This window comes from Gekko japonicus, unplaced genomic scaffold (genome assembly GCF_001447785.1).
Source record: "Gekko japonicus isolate JY-2015 unplaced genomic scaffold, Gekko_japonicus_V1.1 scaffold1229, whole genome shotgun sequence".
NCBI lineage: Eukaryota > Metazoa > Chordata > Lepidosauria > Squamata > Gekkonidae > Gekko > Gekko japonicus.
Window position 1 is genome coordinate 98074 of NW_015160877.1, and position 23151 is coordinate 121224.

General features: G+C 47.8%; 1 protein-coding gene across 1 annotated transcript in view; it reads right to left on the bottom strand.

The window, feature by feature from the left end:
• Nucleotides 1-16051: 16051 nt before the first annotated feature.
• LOC107120217 (sodium- and chloride-dependent GABA transporter 1-like) overlaps nt 16052-23151 on the bottom strand; it is a 67871-nt gene continuing 60771 nt past the window's right edge. Inside the window, exon 14 of the mRNA XM_015422862.1 lies at nt 16052-16345. Within this exon, the coding sequence (XP_015278348.1) occupies nt 16052-16345 (294 nt within the window). The remainder of the gene's footprint in view (nt 16346-23151) is intronic.

Consider the following 23151-nt stretch of genomic DNA (forward strand, 5'->3'; position numbering starts at 1 on the left):
GTGTGTGACTGCAATAAAGAAAGTCAATGCTATGCTGGGGATTATTAGGAAGGGTATTGAAAACAGATCAGCCAATTTCATAATGCCCGTATATAAATCAATGGTGCGACCTCATCTGGAATACTGTGTGCAATTCTGGTCACCACACCTTAAAAAGGATATTATAGCTTTGGAAAAAGTGCAGAAAAGGGCAACTCGAATGATAAAAGGGTTGGAACACTTTCCCTATGAGGAAAGGTTAAGGCGCTTAGGGCTCTTTAGCTTGGAGAAACGACGACTGAGGGGTGACATGATTGAGGTTTATAAGATTATGCATGGGAAAGAGCAGGTAGAGAAAGAGGTACTTTTCTCCCTTTCTCACAATACAAGAACCCGTGGGCACTCCATGAAATTGCTGAGTGGTCGGCTTAGAACGGATAAAAGGAAGTACTTCTTCACCCAAAGAGTGATTAACACATGGAATTCACTGCCACAGGGAGTGGTGGCGGCTACAAGCATGGACGGCTTCAAAAAGGAATTAGATAAGCATATGGAGCAGAGGTCCATCAGTGGCTATTAGCCACAAGGTATAGATAGGGACTCTGGGGCAAGTGATGCTCTGTCATCTTGGTCCTTGTGGGGGGTCAACAGTGGGAGGGCTTCTAATGCCGTGGCCCCACTGGTGGACCTCCTGATGGCACCTGGTATTTCTGGCCACTGTGTGACACAGAGTGTTGGACTGGATGGGCCTTTGGCCTGATCCAACATTGGCATCTCTTATGTTCTTATGTTCTTATGTTATGGCACAGACGGGGACCACGTTGTGAACCAAGTGCCATCAGGAGGTCCAGCAGTGGGGCACTAGGAGCCCTCCCACTGTTGCCCCCCCACCAAGCACCAAGAATTCAGTGCATCACTTGCCCCAGGATGGATGCCTGTTCTAAACCAACACTTGCAACCATTGCACATTAATGTACTGCACTGCAGTATTCATGTGGTGAAACGCACATGTGTGCAGTCATCGTACCAGATGTGCTACGGGTCAGTTTTATGCTATTTGCTACATAGAAGGGCTTTCTGTATAGAAAATAGTAACATAAGCCTTGAATCCACATACGATGTCTCAAGGAGCCCCACCCTGACAGCATAGTGGTCTTGGTTTTTATGGGATCCAATGATAGGCATTCCAAAGACAAAGAAGAGAACATCTGCGCCACTCACCCCCTCCCCCCCCCAAATCTGCAGGTGCAAAAACAGGAAAAACAACAACAGACACCTCTTGACAGTAACGACAGGGAACAATCATCTCCTGAGGAACTGCTGAGCTTATCAGTGGCAAACGATGCTCCCCTTTCCATGTTGTGGTCCTTCTAATCCTCTGCCAGTTGGAGCCCCACCCTGATAGCATCGTGGTCTTGGTTTTTATGGGATCCAATGACAGGCATTCCAAAGACAAAGAAAAGAACATCTGCGCCACTCACCCCTTCCCCCCCCAAAACCTGCAGGTGCAAAAACAGGAAAAACAACAACAGACACCTCTTGACAGTAACGACAGGGAACAATCATCTCCTGAGGAACTGCTGAGCTTATCAGTGGCAAACGATGCTCCCCTTTCCATGTTGTGGTCCTTCTAATCCTCTGCCAGTAACACACGGTACAAAGAGCAATCACAGTGCATGTAACTCATGCCAAGTGCACGAAGTCCAGACAGCTCCAGAAGGTACAGCTCCTATAGGAATGCCAGGTTTTCTCTGTACTTCATTGCCCATTTCAAGTCTACGGCTTCGAAGACTCGGAGTAGGGAATAAAGGGAACAAGACTTAACTCGGCAAGGAAGAAAAGCATGGTTATGTCTCCATGTTGAATCATCACAGCCTGAAGGAGCTACAACCTAAACATCTGTCCACCCCCACTGCAGTTGTTTCCATGAGCTCTTTTGATGCCTGAGCTGATTTATCACAACTACCTTTCTCTGCATAGTAATATGAGCATTTACAGTTCCACAGTAGAATGTCACTGGTTTAAAAATATCCCTGGCCCATTTTCCTGCCCGTTCTCCCCCCTCCCACACCCCACCAGCATCCGTGTCTGGCTTCCGGGAAAGGTCACCTCTGTCTCAGAGAGACAATGTGGAATGAAGGATGAGGTTGTGATCAGAAACCACACCACTGATTTGTCTGAAGCCACATCTGATAACGTGCCCTGGTCCACCCAAGACCAGAGAGCTCATTCAGCACCTCCTTGCCAGCTTCCACATTGGTTCCTGTCTCTTAAGTTCGTGGCAATCAGTTCTAGACGCCACCACAACAGGTGCTCCTCATGGCATTTGCTCACATTGCAATTGGTCAGCAAAGATCATGTAAAGGAATATAGGTCAATCTGCATAGCTATTTCCTCGTGGTATTTATTTACTGCATGTATACGCTACCTTTCTCCCCAACGGGCACCCAAAGCAGCTTGCATCGTTCTTCTCCCCTCCTCCATTTATCCTCACAACAACCCTGTGAGATAAGTTAGGCTGACAGCGTGTGACTGACCCAAGGTCACCCAGTGAGCTTCCATGGCAGACAGGGGATTCGAACCTGGACCTCCCAGGTCTTAGTCCTGCAGTATAACCAGTACACCACCCCGGAGATGATTAACAGACAATCTGAATGTTCCTGTCACCCTGTATACAGGACACACAGGCTACAAACAGGACCATTACCACTGCCCCTGCAAGACACACCCTGCTAACCCCACCTCCCTCCACATGTATTCAGCCCCATGCTGGAATACAGTCTGTGCGCAAGTTCAGTCAGGCAATCAACAATGATGGCGGGCATCCTACATTGGCCTAGAGGAAGCTCTTACAGCCTTTCTTTACATTAAGTGGTTCTTCTTCCAACGGATGAGTCTTTTAAGTAAGGGAAGGTTTCAAACTTGGAATGTTGGCTACAAGCTATTGCTGATTACATGGACTGAGTGCCTAAGAAGAAGAAGAAGAGTAGTAGTAGTAGTTGGTTTTATACCCCACCCTTCACTACCCAAAAGAGTCTCAGAGTGGCTTACTCTGAGGTAAGTGGCTTACCTTCCCTCTCCCTCCCCACAACAGACACCCTGTGAGGCAGGTGGGGCTGAGAGAGCTCTGAGAGAACTGCTCTTGAGAAAACAGCTCTGAGAGAACTGTGACTGGCCCAAGGTCACCCAAAGATTATGCATGGGAACAAAGGAGCCTACAATCACCTTCCCTTCCTCTCCCTGGAGCAGGTGTGGCTGAGAGAGCTCTGAGATCTGTGACTTGCCCAAGGTCCCCCAGCTGGCTCCGTTGAACTGTGACTGGCCCGAGGTCACCCAGCTGGCTCCATGTGGAGGAGTGGGGAATCAAACCTGGTTCTCCAAATTACAGTCCCTGCTCTTAACCACCACACCACGCTGGCTCTCAATTCATGCAAGTGTAAACTCTGCTCTAATGTAAGATGCCTAGTCAGAGGTGGGGCTAACAAACTCTCTGCCTTAGGCACATAGCCCATACGTGTGCTGTGTGTACACATGGTGTTCTTAAAGACACTGCGAGACTCACTGTAATACCCAAACCACGGCCATGTGACTCCCACTCAGACACCGAGCTGTATGCTTCAGAGTTCATTTGAGGGTGTGCATCTGACTGTGGAGAGAGACTTTAAACTCGCTGCACAAAACGGCAAGCCGGAGTGCTAAGACTTCAGCTCCTCACACCCCAGCCCTCCCCATGGAAAAAGACCAGCTGGGAGAAAGAGTCCACTCCCCAAGAGAGGCCAGGCAAAGGCAGAGGGAGAAGGACCCCTAGCAACACCTGCTGGTTTCGACGTTCTGTGTACCCTGCATGTCTTGCCCACGTGCCGGCAGATTTTCGAACCCACAGGTAGCAGCCCCAAGTTATATGGGATAGCCACAAAACTGCTCCCTCGTGCCTCGTTTGGACGTCATCTGGTTCCCTGTATCACAGAAATTCCAATTTGCCTTGGATGTCTAGAAGGGCAAACAATCTTCACGTCTGCTAAAACATCAACATTGACCCTCAGATCAGGGAACTGTATGATTTCCCCATATTAAAGAAGCATACAGATTTATAATCCCTGGCCAGCATCAGTAGTAGCTGATGGCATCAGGCCGTAAGTGGACCTTTCCTTCTTTCACTGCCCTTCATCTGCACTCCCGGAGCCATGATGCAAGCAACTCCTGTCTTCCCTCATTAGGCAGACCCGCCTCTCCCTCTCATATTCGTTCACACAGTGTCTGTGCTTGAATCAGAGACCCTTTTTAGTTCCTTTGCAGTCCTCTTAACTCTCTGATCAAACAAGCACCTCTTGTTCTTTTTTCTTTTTTTTAGCCATCTAAATTCTCCATCATTGTACCCACCCAAAGCGGGCTGGCCTCTTTGCCAGGCAAAGATCTCTCAAGCCAGGGGTGCCGCTGCTGCTGATTCCATTCCGGCATCCCTCTCGCTGCTGCAGACGTAGAAGCTGACGCACCTTTAAAAATAGCTCAGTTGCATTTGTAGCTCAAAGAAGTTGGATCGTCTAGTGGAAAGAAAGGGATTCTGCATGGGAAAGAAAGGGCCCAGAGGACAAAAGGCTTCAGTTGCCCACTGGCATCTATGAAACATGCACAGATCTATGGATTTTATAGCTATGTCTCCTGTATTTATCACCACAATCCCAAACAATCGGCCTTTTCAACCTGTTGCCTCTGTTCTCTATAGTTTTATCGATCTGGCTATTGTCCTTTTATTCAAACTTTCCTCCCAGAGGTTCAGGGTAGCATACACAGTTTTCCTCTTTTCCATTTTATTCTCAGGACAACCCTAAGAGGCAGGTTTGGCTTAGGGGAGAGAGAGAGAGAAAAAAGAAGGAGGAGGAGGAGGAGAGTTGGTTTTATGCCCCACCCTTCACTTGGGCTGCGTTCACACACTAAATAATCCACTTTCAATCCCCTTTTACTGTGTGAACTGGCAAAATCCAGTTGGAAAGTGCATTGAAAGTGGATGGAAAGTGGATTATTTAGTGTGTGTGATTGCAGCCCTAGAGCCTCAGAGTGGCTTACAATCTCCTTCCCTTCCTCTCTCCACAACAGATACCTTGTGAGGTAGGTGGGGCTGAGAGAGCCCTGAGAGAACTATGGCTTGCCCAAGATCACCCAGCAGCTGCTTGTGGAGGTGTGGAGAATCAAATCTGGTTCTTTCACATTAGAGTCTGCACTCTTAACCACTATACCAAATTGATATATAGAGAGAATAGCCCAACATCAAACAGTGTGCTTTACAGCAGAGAACACAGGTCGTCCCGGTGCAGTGTGCTAACCACTATGACACACTGCCTCTACAGGGGTTGTGATGTTCTAAAGTAGGCAAAAGCTTTCTTATAGCAATACTAGCCCAAATATGCTGTAGTGGTATCAGTGGAGGAAGCTGTCCTCAGATGATGGGACCTTCTAGGGTAGAGCTATTTACCCGAAGTTCTCCAGATTTCTTTCCCAGCTAGTTCTACCATTCTTCCATGGCAGCAGGCAAACTCCTACCCCTCTCCAAGGGGCAGGAGCAGAGACCGACATTGTGCAACCACTTGTGATGTTGTGTGATCACTTCTGGTCTGTTCTTGGAAATGACATCATGAGGCTCTAAGAATCTGAACATCTCTGTTTAAAAGCCAGAGATGAACAAATTCCTAGTGTCATCATGACTTCATTTCCAGAGCCAAACCTGAAGTGATGTCACAACATCACATGACATGGCTCCACTCCTGTACCTGAGGGGTGACATGATTGAGGTTTATAAGATTATGCATGGGAAAGAGCAGGTAGAGAAAGAGGTACTTTTCTCCCTTTCACACAATACAAGAACTCGTGGGCACTCCATGAAACTGCTGAGCGGTCGGGTTAGAACAGATAAAAGGAAGTACTTCTTCACCCAAAGAGTGATTAACACATGGAATTCACTGCCACAGGAAGTGGTGGTGGCTACAAGCATGGACGGCTTCAAAAGGGAATTAGATAAGCATATGGAGCAGAGGTCCATCAGTGGCTATTAGCCACAAGGTATAGATAGGGACTCTGGGGCAAGTGATGCTCTGTCTTCTTGGTGCTTGGGGGGGGGGATCAACAGTGGGAGGGCTTCTAATGTCCTGGCCCCACTGGTGGACCTCCTGATGGCACTGGTATTTCTGGCCACTGTGTGATACAGAGTGTTGGACTGGATGGGTCTTTGGCCTCATGCAACATTGGCATCTCTTATGTTCTTATGTTCTTACCTACGGTGGGGCCTCCCAGTGCCTGCCACCCCAACTTCCTGTTAAGGCCCCACAACTTTTGGGAAGAAGCGGGGGGCAGACCGCGTATGCCTCCACTCCAAGCTGTAAATTCGCAGCTTGGGGTGAAGGTGAGCGGCCCCCGCTTCTCCCCAAAGCATTTAAAGGGGCCCTTTAAATGCTTTGGGGGAGAAGGGGAGAGGCCACACACACCTGCATTCCAAGCTGCAAACTCGCATGGCACCTGTACGTGGCACCTGCTTCTCCCCCAAAGCATTTAAAGGGACCCTTTAAATGCTTTGGAGGGGGAGGGGGAGGCCACGTGTGCCTGCACTCCAAGCCACAAATTCGTAATTTTTTTAGCTCAGCCTACAGAAGTATTTAATTTAGAAGAAGAAGAAGAGATTGGAATTATACCCCACCCTCCACTACCCAAAGGTGTCTCAGAGCGGCTTACAAACTCCTTTCCCTCCCCCTCCCCACAACAGACACCCTGTGAGGTAGGCGGGGCTGAGAGAGCTCTGACAGAAACTGCTCTTTTTCAAGAACAGCTCTTATCAGAACTACAGCTTGCCCAAGGTCATCCAGCCAGGTGCAAGTGGAGGGGTGGGGAATCAAACCCGGTTCTCCCAGATTAGAGTCCGCGCACTTAACCACTACACCAAACTGGCTCTCTAATTTTCATTTCAGTGCCGCCCAATGTTTTAAAAGGCCCCTCAAATTAAAACATCCTGGCTACAGGCCTGCATGTATCTTCACCCGTCAAAAGCTTCTGCTGGTTTCTAGCCCTCCTGCATGAAATCTTTGACCTAGAGATAGCATGGATTGAAGTGATGACATTAGACTTGCTGAGTATAATCACTGAAGAATTGTGCCTTAAGTGGTAGGGAATAGAAGGGAATCCCACCCATTTCTAAGCTTTTTGAGCAAGGTCATCAGATGGGGAAGGGCCCCTGTTCCATTAAGACACTGATCCTCAGCACGGTGTCTCTGGTGCCTGCCAAAGTGTTTCCTGGCATCCGTTTGCTCCTTCCCCAAAGCATCTCTTGTCTTTCCTCCACTTTCTTGTAGCAGGAGGTTGTTCAGAAAAGTCACAGAGGCAACACCTGTGCATCGTCTACAGGAAGCACCAATTCAATAACAGCTGCTTCCATCCATGAAGGATCCTCCTACGATTCTGTGAAACCTTGAATGATTTCTCATTGGACCCAGTCCCTATGGCATCCCTTTTGTGACTGGTCCCACCCCATGGCAGCCATTTTATTATGGCACCAACAACAACTTCCCAAGATCCCCAAAGTGCCACTGGGGGCTCCTGCGTTAAGAGCTCTCAGCCAAGAAGAAGTTTTTCAGAGCATTGCTGCGATCACACGCACTAAAGAATCCACTCTCAATCCACTTTCAATGCACTTTCCAACTGGATTTTGCCATTTCACACAGTACAATCCAGTTGGAAAGAGCACTGAAAGTGGATTGAAGGTGCATTATCTAGTGTGTGTGATTGCAGCCCATATCTGGTTTTGCTCATTCAAGTACTAGAGCCATAGAAAAAGCTGCAGCTGCCCATGAAACGGTTAGAAGTTACAGGCCTTGTGCCCAGAACTGAATCCCATGGCTTTCCTGACAACATCTGTGTAGCTGTTCTTACTTCTGCCTGAGGAAGTGGTACCTGCTGGAATGTCCAATGCTCTGCCTCTTTTCAAAAAACAAGATCCTGAGCTTTTTGGCACCTGGTCACTCTAAGGGCCCTTGGGCCCCTTGTGGAGGATTCTGCGACAAGGTGTGAGGTTCAACAGTTTGTTTCCATCCCAGCCCTGTGCCTTGAATGTTTATAAAATGAACAGTCCCAGGAGAGGCTCCCAGCTATGAGATGCAGAGTTTGCTCAGCATCACACTGCAGAGCAGCACACACAAAAAATGCAGCTTCTGAGTCCCTTGCTGTCCTCGTCCTGGACACACACAGACTGCTGGAAAGGGAGCAAAGCTGTAAGGGACCTTCCTCCACCCCCACCTGCATATTTAAAGCCTTCCCCATTCGAAAGGCTTATGTCCGTGCATACTGCATACACAAACCAATTTCCATCAAACCCTGTTATGTACGTGGACCGCCTCCAGGGGTCCGCAGACAGGCCAGAGCTTGGATCCGAAAACAACGGAAACTTCGGATCCTGGATTCCCCAGCCCGAACCAATAGCCACCTTGGCGGGACATTTAAACCCTCCAATGGGAGTGGGGGGGTTGCTGGTGGATATGTATATAGTTGGCCCTGTTGGCCGTTAGCAAAACAGTTAGAAGTTACAGGCCTTGTGCCCAGAACTGAATCCCATGGCTCTCCTGACAACATCTGTGCAGCTGTTCTTACTTCTGCCAGAGGAAGTGGTACCTGCTGGAATGTCCAATGCTCTGCCTCTTTTCAAAAAACAAGATCCTGAGCTTTTTGGCACCTGGTCACTCGAAGGGCCCTTGGGCCCCTTGTGGAGGATTCTGCGACAAGGTGTGAGGTTCAACAGTTTGTTTCCATCCCAGCCCTGTGCCTTGAATGTTTATGAAATGAACAGTCCCAGGAGAGGCTCCCAGCTGTGAGATGCAGAGTTTGCTCAGCATCACACTGCAGAGCAGCACACACAAAAAATGCAGCTTCCGAGTCCCTTGCTGTCCTCGTCCTGGACACACACAGACTGCTGGAAAGGGAGCAAAGCTGTAAGGAACCTTCCTCCACCCCCACCTGCATATTTAAAGCCTTCCCCATTAGAAAGGCTTATGTCCGTGCATACTGCATACACAAACCAATTTCCATCAAACCCTGTTATGTACGTGGACCGCCTCCAGGGGTCCGCAGACAGGCCAGAGCTTGGATCCGAAAACAACGGAAACTTCGGATCCTGGATTCCCCAGCCCGAACCAATAGCCACCTTGGCGGGACATTTAAACCCTCCAATGGGAGTGGGGGGGTTGCTGGTGGATATGTATATAGTTGGCCCTGTTGGCCGTTAGAGTTAGTCTTGGTCATCCTCTCTGACAGAACCTTTCCAGGTGCAGCAGGAGCCCCACCTTGCCCACGTCGTACCCTACGGCTGTCATTCATTCTTTGCGGATTTCAGCAGAAGTTTTTCCGTTTCCTGCATTAGGGACAGTCGTCTGCCCTTTGGGGGCCACTGCTGGCAGCCTGAGAGAGGCCATACTGTTCCGCATCCCTTCCAAATCAGTAGGGATGCTTTCTGTTACCTGGAGATCAGCATAATCACCTGCTACTGGTTGCAGGTTTCTTTAAAAAAAGCACAGGAGTGGGGGCTGATAAAAATGGTGGCAACCTTGTAATGATCTCACAGGTGACTGTAGTTGCACTCCATACAAAGGCAGGCAAGTCCCTACAACTTCAGTAGGCATGCAAAAGGAAGCCATTCGCCGGTGTAGCTTTCTCACTCTGACATGTCAAGCTGGCCCTCCTATAACTTCCTCTCCGACAGAACCTTTCCAGGTGCAGCAGGGGCCCCACCCTTGGCCACGTCGTGCCCTACGGCTGTCATTCCTTCTTTGCGGATTTCAGCAGAAGTTTTTTCCGTTTCCTGCATTAGGGACAGTTGTCTGCCCTTTGGGGGCCACTGCTGGCAGCCAAGTCAGGGAAGAGGGATCTGGAGATCCGCTGTAATCCCGTTGTTGACAACCCTAAACCCTGTCCGTACGTTGCATTTTTTAAAAAAAGTGTGCATTTAATATACATCTTAAACTGTGCATGGGAATGCAACCAAGATGTGCCTTTAGAGGTATTTTTGTCAGAGAGAGGCAATTGGCTGCTCTTCTGGGCCATTATGCATGTAAAGTAGCTAGCTATGTGTGCAACAGAAACTACAGATATCCAAGGCACGTGTAGTGGATAGAGACTAGAAACATCACGCAAGTAGGTTCTTCCATCCCACCAGTGTTACGGTTAAACTAGGGATGCTGTGAATTTCACCATGAACGTGTTCTCTGTGAACATGGTATTTTCAGTCATGGCAATCAGATGCCAGCTGATCATGGCAGTCTGGTTGGTTCAACACTGAATGACTCGAACATCTACCGAAAAGATCTGCATTATGTTTTTCGAAACTGTGAGTGTGCAAAATTGATGCCACTCCAAACATGTCAACAGGGGCAAATGTTGCTCAGAATTACTTACGCTGACACCGAAAAGCTGGACTTTCTTTATGACCTCTTCCTATGATCTGCGACTGATTTAACTGCTGACTTAAACGATTTCTCACCAAGTAGATCAGCAGTAGAGCAAGGGGGGAGAAGTAGGAGCCCATTGGCGTGGGTGAGAGGGCGCATGTGCTCCATTGCACTGATTGGTCAAACAGCCACAGACAGGCTGATGAGCAAACATCCCTTTGAAAAATCAGCCCCCTCTTTGCAACCCCTCATAGGACATGAGCCAAACTGGTGGGTGTTCAAGCACAGCTCGGTTCGAGTCCAGTAGCACTTTAGCAACCAAGAAGATGCTGGGTGTGTTTGTGTTATAAGCTGTTGGGAGTCAAAGTGGCCTTCGTCAGACACCCTTCGTCAGCTTTGACTCTTGAAAGCTTGTACCCCCCCCCCCGAAATCTTGTTGGTCTTTCAGGTCCTACTGGGCTCCAGTCTGGCTGTTGTACTGCAGGCCGCCTCAACAACCCTCTGAAACGGGGAGATTTTGAGTTTTGTAACCCACTTACAATGGAGCCAGGAGGATTCTGCTGCATCTGATGCGGAAAGGTTTTGAGCAGGGGTCCCCAACCTTTCTACGTTTGGAATTCTGACACGGCACGGTGGGTCTGGCAATACAAGGGCATATACCTGTGCATACATACCACATGTCTATTTAAAAGGGGGGAGGATTTTCACCAAAAGCTGCATTCGGGTAAAATAGAAGAATTCATTTCAGAGGATAGCCATATAGGTCTGCAGAAGAACCACCCCCAAACAACCTGGGACCCTCAGACCTTCAGGACCACCTCCCCTGGAATGATCCTCCCCATCTTCACTAATCTTCCCCTCAGAATGTATTGAAGGTCCATCAACTGCCCGCCTTGTGTCAACAAGGGCGAGGGCCTTCTTGGGCTATTTAAGTCTGTCTTCTTGGGCTGTTCTTCCTCCAAAACTCACCCTCCCAAAGCTACTTTTACCCTTGTTTCAGATTTCTGCAAGCTTAGTCCTATTATATTGCTTATTAGAGAGCTCATCCTATTGATTGCATTGACTTTTAGCCAGATCTGTTCCTGTGCCCAGCCTCTCTTGTTCAAACATCCCCTTTGCCTGTGTACATTCAAAGCCCAAAACGCTGGGGTTAAAATTGGAATCGTCCAGGGCAGTGTCTGTACAACTCCCAGATTCATGCAGCAAATCTTTTGAGACAAGAAAAGATTGGAAGGGAGGCAAAGCACTGAAGTAGCAAATAAATATTACCCTGGCAAGATGCAGATTAGAAACTAAGAGATCAGAAGGAAAATAACAAAGGCAAAGAGCAATGATATAAAAAGAACAACAAAACACACAAATTCAACCAGTCCTGGGGCTGCAGTCAGACAGGCTGTTTGGCTCGATATAGTTGCTGATCCTGAACGAATTAAACTGGGTGGCTCACACAGCCACATCTTCCAGCTGTCTCCCAGTCATCTGCACCCCATCGGAAGACAAGTCAGAAACGGGGTAAATAGACACTAGATGAAATCTGGTGCCAATGGCGCCCCGTACATTCCTCCTGCGTTTCCAGATGTCTGAATGCGGGGGAGTGCAAACAAAATGGATTAGCGGTGAGAGCCCGCCAATCTGTTCCAGGCAGGTTTTTTTCACTCTGCACTCCACAGTGGGCTTAAGCGCATGTACCAGGAACTTTTTGAATACCCCCCCTCCCAAATGCCAAACTGCGCTTCATGGATGGCAACAAAGTGAATGATCCATCATGCCTCCTTCTCATTAACATTTTATTGGTAGGATTAAAACAATAAAACAAATATAACAATAAAAATATACATAAAGGTCATAAGAACAGTTATACATTCAAACCAACACACTCATTACAAAAAAAGTAAGCTTTAAAGAATGATACATTCTTCAATAAATCTTTGAACAAAGTAACTTATTTTAGCCTCAATTTGTAATTGATGCCTGTACTGTTTGTTGCTTTAGATACAACCAAGTGTCTTCTGCCCTCAAGAATATCTGTAGACATTCAATGATATATCTAATCCTATTAAACACAAAGTACTACCCACAAATTAAGTTTTACCAAAGCCTACTTACTATACTTTATTTGAACCATAAAAAATCCTCACAACCATTTAACATAGTTATCCCAGGATGCTGAGATAAATTTTTTGTCTGATAGAGCTTCTAAAATTGGCATCCATTTAGCTTCGAACCCAAAATGTACGACGTTCCTTTTATTTCTGTTAACTTTATCAGTGATGCTTTCCATAATGAACTGATTCCACAGCTTCTTGTACCAAGTTTGAATGCCTCCTGAGAGATAGTGCATTGGGGTGCGGTGTCTGACCGGGAATCTCAATTCCTGCTTGAAATTGAGGTATTTGCACCGCCTCCAAAGTGCCCCAAGCTGCCAGCCTGTCCGTAGCCCTCGTGAGAACCTGTGTTACCTTTATATTAAAAATAGCCAGTAAATATTACTTTCGAGAAAACGGTGTCCTTTGCACTTGGTTAGTCCAGAGCAGTCCAACCCAGAGAAAGGAGATGGTTGAGGGGTTGCTCAAGATGGGACCAAGAGGCATGGTGGGCAAAATGGGGTGAAGCTTCGGTAAGAAGGGGAGGATTCCCTGACCAAGCGGTTATGGAGAGAGACTGTCTGGCTAGGCGACAGACTGATCCTGAACTGGGGAAGAGGAAGCTGCGAGAACAGTGCTCGGAGTATATGAATATGAAATCGGTTAAAATGAGCAAGGGAAGCAAAATGGGAAAGAACAAGTCATACTTTGCTTGTCTTGAAGAAGTTAGGATCTAGGGTTGCAGTGCAGTAGTAATGGAAGATGGGTAGATGAGACCATCTACAAAATTTGATAGGAATGGTATGTGCTTCTTCTGGACCTGGGTTTACATGGGCTTCAAGGGTGAAGCCAACCCATTGGTCAACTTGGGCAGAAGATTAGCTGTTGCAATCCCATTGGACCAAGGGCATAAAATCAGAGTGCCCACTGGAGGAGCTAGGTTAGTGGTGGCGAACCTATGGCATGGGTGCCTCTAGGTTAGTGGTGGCGTCAACCTATGGCATGGGTGCCAGAGGTGGCACTCAGAGCCCTCTCTGTGGGCGCGCGTGCCATCGCCCCAGCCAGGCCCAGATCATCATTAAACTGTGGAATTCTCTGCCAAATAATTTTAAGTAAATGAAAGCATTTGGGATTGCTTTCCTTACTTTGTTTGGATCATCGTAAGTTAATGCATGCGTTGTTTTTTCTAAAGTAAAACCTCAGTATTCAGGTTAAATTGCCGTGTTGGCATTTTGCGATAAATAAGCGGGTTTTGAGTTGCAGTTTGGGCACTCGGTCTCTAAAAGGTTCGCTATCACTGATCTAGGTTAAAGACCAACAGCTTCATTGTGTCATGAGCTTCTGTGGACTATTACCCACTTTGTCAAACACATGAAACAAACAGTAGCGATGTTCTGTGTGTAGGTATACATTACATGCGGGGGCATGTTCTCCAAGATGAGATTAAATGATGGTGAGCAAATCCATTCTGAAAATAGAGAGCCCTTTTCTGAGTCAACCAAGTGAAATCAATAAGGTTCAATCACGGAGTCAACAGGTCTACCAATGTAGATACCCTTCTTCCCCTACCCTTCATTTCCCTGTAGTTACATCTTGCAGTTAAGATGTGTTGGGTTGCATTTGTGTGCCAGCCCTGTCAGAGGTGTCTTGCATACTCAGCGACAGTAAATTAATAATTGTTGGTATGTTCTACATATCTCAAAGTGCAGAGTTGTTGTTCAAATTCTGAAAAAAATGACACTGCTGGAGAACATAAATATTCTGTAAGTTCTGTAATTAAAAAGAGGAGCCCCGCTGAATCAGACCTGTAGTCCATCCATTCTAGTCCAGTATCCTGTTTCACACAGTGGCCAACCAATTGTCAATAAAGAAAGTATATGGTCCAAAGCCTTCCACTGATGCTGTTTTCTACCACTGGTATTCAGTAGTCTGCTGCCTCTGAATACAGAGGTTCTTTTTAGCCACCATTGGCTAATAGCTATTGATGGATCTATCCTTTATGAAACTGTCTAATCACCTTTTAAAGGAATTGAGTATGACTATTACCACGTCTGCTGGCAGCAGATTTCACGTTTTAATTACTCACTGAGTAAAAAGTATCTCCTTTCGTCTCCTGAATCCATTGCCCATCAACTTAATTGGGTGCCCCGATTTCTTGTATTATGGGAGAAAGAGAAGTATTTCCCTCTCTGCCCAATTTCTCCACCTCATGCATACATTCATAAAACTCTGTCATCAGTCATCTTTCTTCCTCAACTGAAAAGCCCTGGACTCTTTAGGCTTTCCTCATAGAAAAGGGTCTGCAACCCTTTAATCATTTTGATTGCCCTCTTCTGCACTTTCCCCCCACTCTGCAATATCTTTTTTGAGACACGACGGTGACCAGAACTAGTTCTTTGATGCTGGGAACTGAAATGTTTTTTTTCCATCCTGTCACCAGAATAGGAATTGAGAATAGTCTGGAAATGGTGTGTGTGTGTGTGTGGGGGGGGGAACTGTAACAGATTAAAGTCCGGTAGCACCTTAGAGAGCAACAGGATTCTCAGGGTATGAGCTAGAAGTGTGTGCGACTAGGTGTGACTGGAGAAATCTGATCCCACGTCTCGTCCATCACAGACAGTTTTCTTTGAACTCTAGAGTGTGTGGAACCACCAAATAATAGATGCATACATTTTAATATTTTATCCGCCTCCTTCCATTCACAGCTGGTATCAACATGTGCTGTTGATGACAGAGCGTAGTGGGAATGTCGAGCGATGCACACAGACGACAAAAATATTTATATGTTTGGTATCTCTTGGCGTCAATGAAAAATTGTTTTTACATTCTCTCCTTTTTTTTAATTAACAGGATAGCAACCCACGAAGGACGATAGGCCTCTCTTTATATTAATGTTTCCTTGAACGCCTCCTTTACATGTTGCCCCGTCCCACCCCCAGCCAAGATGGTGGAGGGGGCAGGGTTGACAGGCAGCCTTGCAGATGGGGAGGCGTGTGCCAGTCCCAACACTGGTGTGAAGGTGTGCCAGCATCCGGGAGGCAGGGGTGAGGGTTTAAAAGGCCCATGTGACAGACCGCACTTTTTAAAAGCTCAGAAGTGCTGTACAAACAGAGTAAAGGACTGTGAAGGGTTAATTATTCACAGAGCCAGGAAACCTTGAGTGACAGAGTCATGGTCCCCCGAGCCCTGGCGCTGGCTGCCCTCCTGAAGCCGTTCCCTCGGTCGCTGTGGTGCCAACCAGGGAGGGTACACAGGGATGAGGGGAACAGCTAGGGGTTGAAGCGGGAGCTTGAGGGGTCTCAGAACAATGGGCCGCTGAGAGGGTTCCTTCACCACTCTCCCCGTCTCCGCCCAAAGACTCGTGGTCGCGTCAGCAACCTCCTGGGCTCTCTTCTCTCTCTGGGCGTCTTTCTCTGCCCTGTCAATATCAGCGGTGTCTCTCCTCCTCGACCAGCTCCCGGCTTCTTCCTTTTATTACTCCCCCCTTTCCTTTCCTTTCCTTCCCACTCCTCCCCCTTGGCCCTGCCTCCCTTCAAAGCCCAAGATGCTGAGCTGACTTCCTGCCCCTCCCACCTAGGACCTCGGGCTGCCCGCGTCTCTGGCCTCCCATCCTCCGAACTCCTCCGAGGGCCTCCGCAATCGCCTTGCTGCGCCCCTGTCCGGCTGGGCTTCCGAGCGTCGGGTGGGGGCGGGGTCATGCTCCGCCTGCTGCGTCACTTCATGGCCGGCTCTGGCTTCCTGCCGGTGCATCCTCTGGCTGCCGTGGGACTGTGTCATCGTCATTCCACATTCCTCTGTCGCTGCTGGTGAGTTGGGGTGTTGGGGTGCCTTGCGGGGTGACGGGGCTGCTGACAGGGAGGGTTTGTCCTGTGGGCCCCAGGGCAGGAGCGGGGCGCTCCACCCTGCAACGGACAGGCTGTTCTAAGAGATCTGATTGGTTAGCATCAGCTGAGCAGAGAAAGACTTCTGAACTGGATGCTGAGGAGGATTCAGTCAGATTTCCGCCTTGACTGAGGTTGCGATCAGACATGCCTTTAGCTGCGAATGCCTGATGGATCTAAAGGGCACGATCAGAGAGCAACATCTGGGAAAGATCTCACAGTTGTCGGCAACCCGTGCTGCTCTGCCACAGAAGCAGAGGTAAAAGACACCGGGGAAAGTCTGGTTCTAACTGGTTCCAACGGGCCACGGATGGACATTCCCCTGTCTAATAGTTCCAGCACGCTCTCATACTGTCGGGATGGTAGGATCGTTCCATCCTGACTTGGTGCCTTTCCCCCCCCCTCGCTGAGCAGTATGCGCATAACTGCATACTCCATGGGGAACCTTCAGTGCGGAGGTGTGATTCTTCATTTATGTGTATGCAGAGGTCATTTCGGGGGGGATCGCAGTTCCCCTGGGTGAGGTACGGGGGCGGGGCACATGACGAAGCCCCGCCCCCTGCTTCCGGCCGCCCCGCTTCCGGCCCTCATTCAGCCAGGAGGAGGCAGGAGAAGAGGGAGGGTAAGTTGCTTCCTCCCTGCCTCTCCCCACCCCTGCATGCCTGGGGCCAGGGAGGGCCTTTGCGGGGCTTCCCGCCGGCCTTGCAGGTCCACCGCCGGGCCCCTCATGGGGCTTGGCAGTGGAGCTGCAAGGCCGGCGGTGGCGGCCGGGACCGTTGGGGGCGGGGTGTGTGGCCTTATGACACACTTCCGGTGATGTCAGGGGGTGTGGCATATGCTAATGAGTTATGCTAATGAGTTCCCCTAGCTCTTTTTCTACAAAATGACCCCTGTGTGTATGGGAAACAAAAGGCAAAAAAAGAGAGACTCACCCGCTGTGGTGTCTGATCACACAGTGACGGGTCGAGTCCGCAGCACAAAGGAATGTGTGATCTCACAACTGCGAGTCAAATTCCTCCCAAGGAAATAGGGGCACTTCCCCATCACAACAACCGGCTCGTCTGACCACAGCCTGAGTTGAGTACTGACAGTCTGATTTTAGCCTTAGCTGAGAGCAGTTTAACAGAGTCAGGAGAACTGGGGGGAAATTGGCAAGGAAGTTTGGGGCTTTTTCCCTCAGGTCTGTAGGAAGGTCTGCCATGTCCGTTTATGGCTGCAGTCTCCAGATCTAAGTATCCATAGATGGGGCCACACTGAGAATTAGATATATTGATGTAACAAAGATCAGTATAATACATACAATAAACATTGCAATAAAATGTGATCACACAGAGAACAAACAAATAAAAACAGCATAATACATCCAATAAACTGGATAACATACCTGGAGAACAATGAGATAACGACATTCTAATACATCCAATGAACAATGCAGTATGGGGGAAGAGTAGGAGGAAAAAAGCCACCTACATTTTTTAGACAGACAATTAAAACTACATATATGTGTTCATAAAATTTACTAGGAAAAGATTTTGGGTTGGACCAGGCTAAATTTTCCAACAGTGGAATGAAACTTTCCCGTCTCCCTCCCTCCCTCCCATAGCAGCTCACTAAGCTCCATGAATCGCTGGTCCTGGGAGACTGGAGACCCTGAGGACTGACATGAAGGTGGTCTGCAGTGGAAAGAGGGAGTCGGTAGAAATTGCCAGTTTAGTCTGGAATATGAAGAATAGGTTTTTATACCCAACTTTTCTCTACCTTCAGGTGTCTCAAAGTGGCTTACAATCACTTTCCCTTCCTCTCCCCACAACAGGGACCTTGTGAAGGCGGGGGAGGGGGGGCTGAGAGAGTCCTGAGAGAGCTGTGACTGTTCCAAGGTCACCCAGGAGGTCTCATATAGAGGAGCGAGGAATCAAACCCAGTTCTCCAGATTAAGTTGTTATGCGAAATTGGAATTTGGGTGACATTGGTGGTTTTAAGTTGTTATGTGAACCTTAAGGGAGTTACGGGACAGTAGTGAGTGGTGTGTGAGTGTATATGAATATTGTTGTAGATCACCGAAATGACTGCATCTTTAATTTCGTTGTACTATGTACAATGACAATAAAGTATATTATTATTATTATAGAGTCTGCCGCTCTTAACCATTACACCATGCTGAATGCAACCCTTTAATGTGCCCCCAGTAGGTACTTTTGCTACATCGTGAACTTAACAGAAACAAAAAAAAATGGCTTTGACAATTTGTGATCTTGACTGTTTAATCACCCAGAGGCAATTTTTTACTCACCCTGTTAGTAGGCAATTTACAACCTGGACTGAACGTGGGTAAGTCGGTGCCAGGTTATAAATGGCAATACCTCCTGTAGTCCTTCAGTTCACAGCAACTGGCTTTAGCTCTCATTTATCAGTGTTTCTCCTCTTCCTCAGCTTGGCAGAAGCGATGCATACCAATTGGGTACCACCTGCCAATGCTGCAGGTGTGAAACATCTGGAATTTGAATCTATAGACCAGTGTCAGCTATTTTTAGACGGTAGCGATAATTCTTTTCTTTCTTATACACCTAAGAATCTAGGCACTGTGCAGAGCAAAGTTAAAGCCAAGAGATCCCGACGGCAGGCTTACAGTCCGGAAATAAGGAATAAGGGAAAGGAACAAGAAAGCTGCACCGGCAGGGACTTTATCCAGAACCTGGAGGTTAACTGAATAAATGCTGTGTGGGAGAAAGCACATCTTTAAAAATATTCCTCACCACAGGGAGAGGCTGCATCTTATGAATACCTACGGGCAAAGCATTCTATCAATGAGCAGCCCAAAAAGATGACTGAAGATGAGAAACAGGAAGTGGCGTTATGGGTCTCAGCAACAAATGTATCAGGAGATTGGAGAGACCTAGCAGGAATATGAAGGAAGACTGCTGTAGAGGATAGTACAGGTGGCCACCAAAGGACTGATTCTATGGGGGCATCTTGAGGAACAGCATAAGCCCGGTCAGCACCCTTTCCCACAAAGCCAGCGGCAATAGCACCGGAAGGCCCAGAACCCAGGCCACAGAAGCCAAAGCCTCTACTTGCTGTTGCCTACCCCACACACCAGCAACTGATACACTGCCTTTGAATATGGAGGTTTAATGTAGGAGGGATAAAGGTAGGGTTGTTAGCTCTTGCTTTGGGAAATTCTGGAGATCTGGGAGCGGAGCTAGGGGAAGGAGGAGTTTTAGAAGGGAGCTCACCTGAGATACGATTCCATACAGTCTACCTCCCAAAGCTGCCATTTCCTCCAGGGGAATTGATCTCTGTGGCCTGGAGAGCAGTTGTCATTCCAGGAGAGCTCCAGCCACCACCTGGAGGTTGGCAGCCCTGGGTAAAAGAGAAGGGTTTGATAATCTGGAGCAAGGAAGTTTCCTTTGAGAGGTCTGGGGTAGGATCACACTGGCTATAGCTTCCATCATTTTGTTCCACTTCTTCTGTTATTGCTGTCGCTCTGTCATTTCACTTTTAGGCTTTGTCTACACCTTACGCAGTCCTCATGAAAGGAGAAGGGTTTGATAATCTGGAGCAAGGAAGTTTCCTTTGAGAGGTCTGGGGTAGGATCACAGGAGGACTGCACATTGGCTATAGCTTCCATCATTTCGTTCCACTTCTGTTATTGCTGTCACTCTGTCATTTCACGTTTAAGCTTTGTCTACACCTTACGCAGTCCTCATGCAAGGAGGAATTTCAGACAGGCGATATATTCCGGTTCAGGAACAGTTCCCAAATGGTTTCTGGTCTGACATTTCAGACAGAACCGTTTTAGAACCGGTTCCCTACCGGAATATATTTGTACTTTCACACACAAACGCTTCTGTCCCGTTCAGGAAATGGGGCTGAACCGTTTTACCTGTAAACCACTTCCAAGTAGTCTTCAGTTTCTTCTCCCGGATCTGAAATGCTTTTTCCCGCCATTTTTTGCCTGCGCGGGCGATCTCTGGCTTTTTTGTTGTTGAACGTTCGCTGTAGAGCGTTATAGCGCTACACAACAGCAAAACAGCATTATAGCAACCCCACTGGAATGCCTGGAGTGTTGTGTTATAGCACTATAGCGCTCTAAAGCGAACGTTCAAAAAAAAAAAGCCAGAGATCGCCCATGCGGGCGAAAAACGACAGAAAATAGCAGGAAAAAGCAGTACAGTCTGAAATGGCAAACTGCTTCAGATCCAGCTGTTTACCGGTAGGGGAAAGCCATGTGTGAAATGGCAGCCCTATACCGGTTTACTCCACGACGGATCAAAAACGGTTTCAAACCATCTTAAAAAGGGTAATGTGAAATTCCTCATAGTGTAGAACGCCCACGGTATCTTTCATTTTAGTAATTACCCTAGAGCATCACCCTTTGCATCACACAAGCTTTGTGCTCCTGGACTCTCACCAGCTCTTTTCTGTCTGCCACCAAAGCAGGTAGGGAGAAGTAGATTTAGCCTCTCCCCCACTGTAGTTTTCATTTCTGCAAAGTGCCCTACAGACCTGCTACTGGCTCTGCTGTAAAAATCACATCACTTATGTGGCTACCTGTAAGTTTAACTGCATAACCAATGGGAGCTCCATGTGGCAGTCTGTGGGTGTGAACTTATTTATATATTGTATGGCACAGTTACACCCAGGAAGTATATAATGATATAAAATATGTAACCAAGTTGATACAACAGGTGTGAAGACTGATTGGGCATTCCCCCTAAATACTAACATTTAGATTTTCAGTCCACTCAGTTGCAGCTGGGGAGAGTTCATTGAGCTCCATCACATCTCCCTGGAAAGCATGATGCTCACATTCCTGTGACAGATGGAAAATAGTTTGGCGGGCTGCACCACAATCGCATTCAGGTCCTGGTATTTTGCCCCATTGAAACAACAGGTCTGCACAACTGCCTAAATCTGTTCATATTCTATTAGCCGTCTTCCATACTTTACGTGGCAAGTCCAACCCTGCAGGCTTCTCGTTGGTGTTTCTTAGGTTATAGATATCGGGTGGAACTGATTGCATCCAAGTTCGCAACCATTCAATCCCTAGAACGAAATGTTGTTATTGCAGGATTTGTGCAGATCTTATTGCCAGGTGTCAGGATCTTAGCAGGATAGGCCTGCATCAGCCATGTCTTTGTGGCTGGGCAACTTTCTGTTTTCAATTATCTTTCTATATTCATGAAGAAGAGCATCTTGCCTTTGGAGATGCAGGGGATCAGTGTTAAAGCTGCTTCCCCCTGCCCGCTTTGTTCACAAACAGGGGATAGCCACTGTGCAACTGGAAGGCACAAAGCTCCCACTGCAAGTGTGATGCCAATTCTTTGCATTGTTCCCCAGCAAACATGAGGACTTTGCAATGCAGAGATGGAAACTTACAAGCCAGAGTTTTAATAATAAGGGCACAGAGCAGTGTTCCTTCGGGGAGGGGACAGAGAAGAAGAGGCTCTGGGCTTTCTTGATTGACCGTAAACTATAGCCAGCAGGATTGCATGCACACGTGAGACATTCCAATCCTGAAGGATGGGGGTGGGACTTCCAATCCGATACAAGCTGATGTCACATACTGAAGCTCTCCTGCTGCTGAGAAAGAGAACATTTGTAGGTTCCTGTGTCAATTAGAGTGACTGTCTAGCTTTCATCTCCCTCCTTATTCCTTACTAAGTTTTCTTCTTGAACACAGTTTCTGTTCTGTGTGTGTTGAGCTCTCTGGACCCTTCTGAAACATCTTACTGATTTTATTTGGGGGGCTTCCTTCCTTCCCATCCTTATTCTTCGGTGCTTTAAGTACTGTTTGATTTCTGCTCCTGCTATTCAAGCTAAGCGGCTGCCGTGAAAAATTCCCTCGTGACATTCGCTGTGTTACTGTTCAGAACCTTGTCTATCAATTCACCCACAGACTTTTAAAGTGAAACACGGGCACTTTTCATTCTACGTGTCTGAAATTTGGGAGTGTGGATATCCTGGGGGAATACTGTGATCCCCCTGAGCTTTGTCCACTTTGGATGGAAAGGCATGAAGCTACAGAGTCAAGAAGAGGGTAGGGGATGGAGGGGACTTCCCAGGAGAAAGAAGAAGGCCTAGGCCACATTACCAGCATCACACAGGAAGTGTCGTGATGTCATCATGCCGAGACATTGTTCTGAGGCTCTGGTATTTGGGCAAAACGGCTTCTACCACAGAGTTTTTGCCCAAATACCAGAGAGTCACCAGGACGTCACTGGCATGGTGATGTCACTTCCTATGCAATGTGGCAACGTGGCCTGGGCCTTCCTCTTTCTCCTGTTAAGTCCCCCCCCCAGCCATCTGATCAGTGGTGGGGGACGGGGCCTGGCGGCAGGGGACCTTTGCCTCCACCGAGGGGGCTGGCAACCCTTACACTGAAACCAATAGAAACAAAATAGAATTACGAAAAGAAAACAGCTATAACATCATAAAACCAAACAGAACACTCCACAGTGAAACAGTCCCTTTTGGAATTAATAACGAAAGTGAAAGAGATGAAACAAACTCCCATGCCCGAGTCTGGAGTGGGCATGGGTTGCTGCAGACCAGACAAAGGGGTTTTCTGTCTTTTCTGGAACACTCTAAACAGCAGCCTCAGAAAAGCTCCCATTTAGCGAAGCTTTTGCTTGCAGTCCATTCCGCTGAACACTCATCTCTTGTGTGGGCTGGATCATGAGCTGAAAGCGCTGGCGAAAGAAGAAGCAAAGGTAATCAGAAAGACACGGACAACCTCAGAGCGAACAAACACAGGAAGCTGCCTTATAGTGAGTCAGACCATTGGAACAT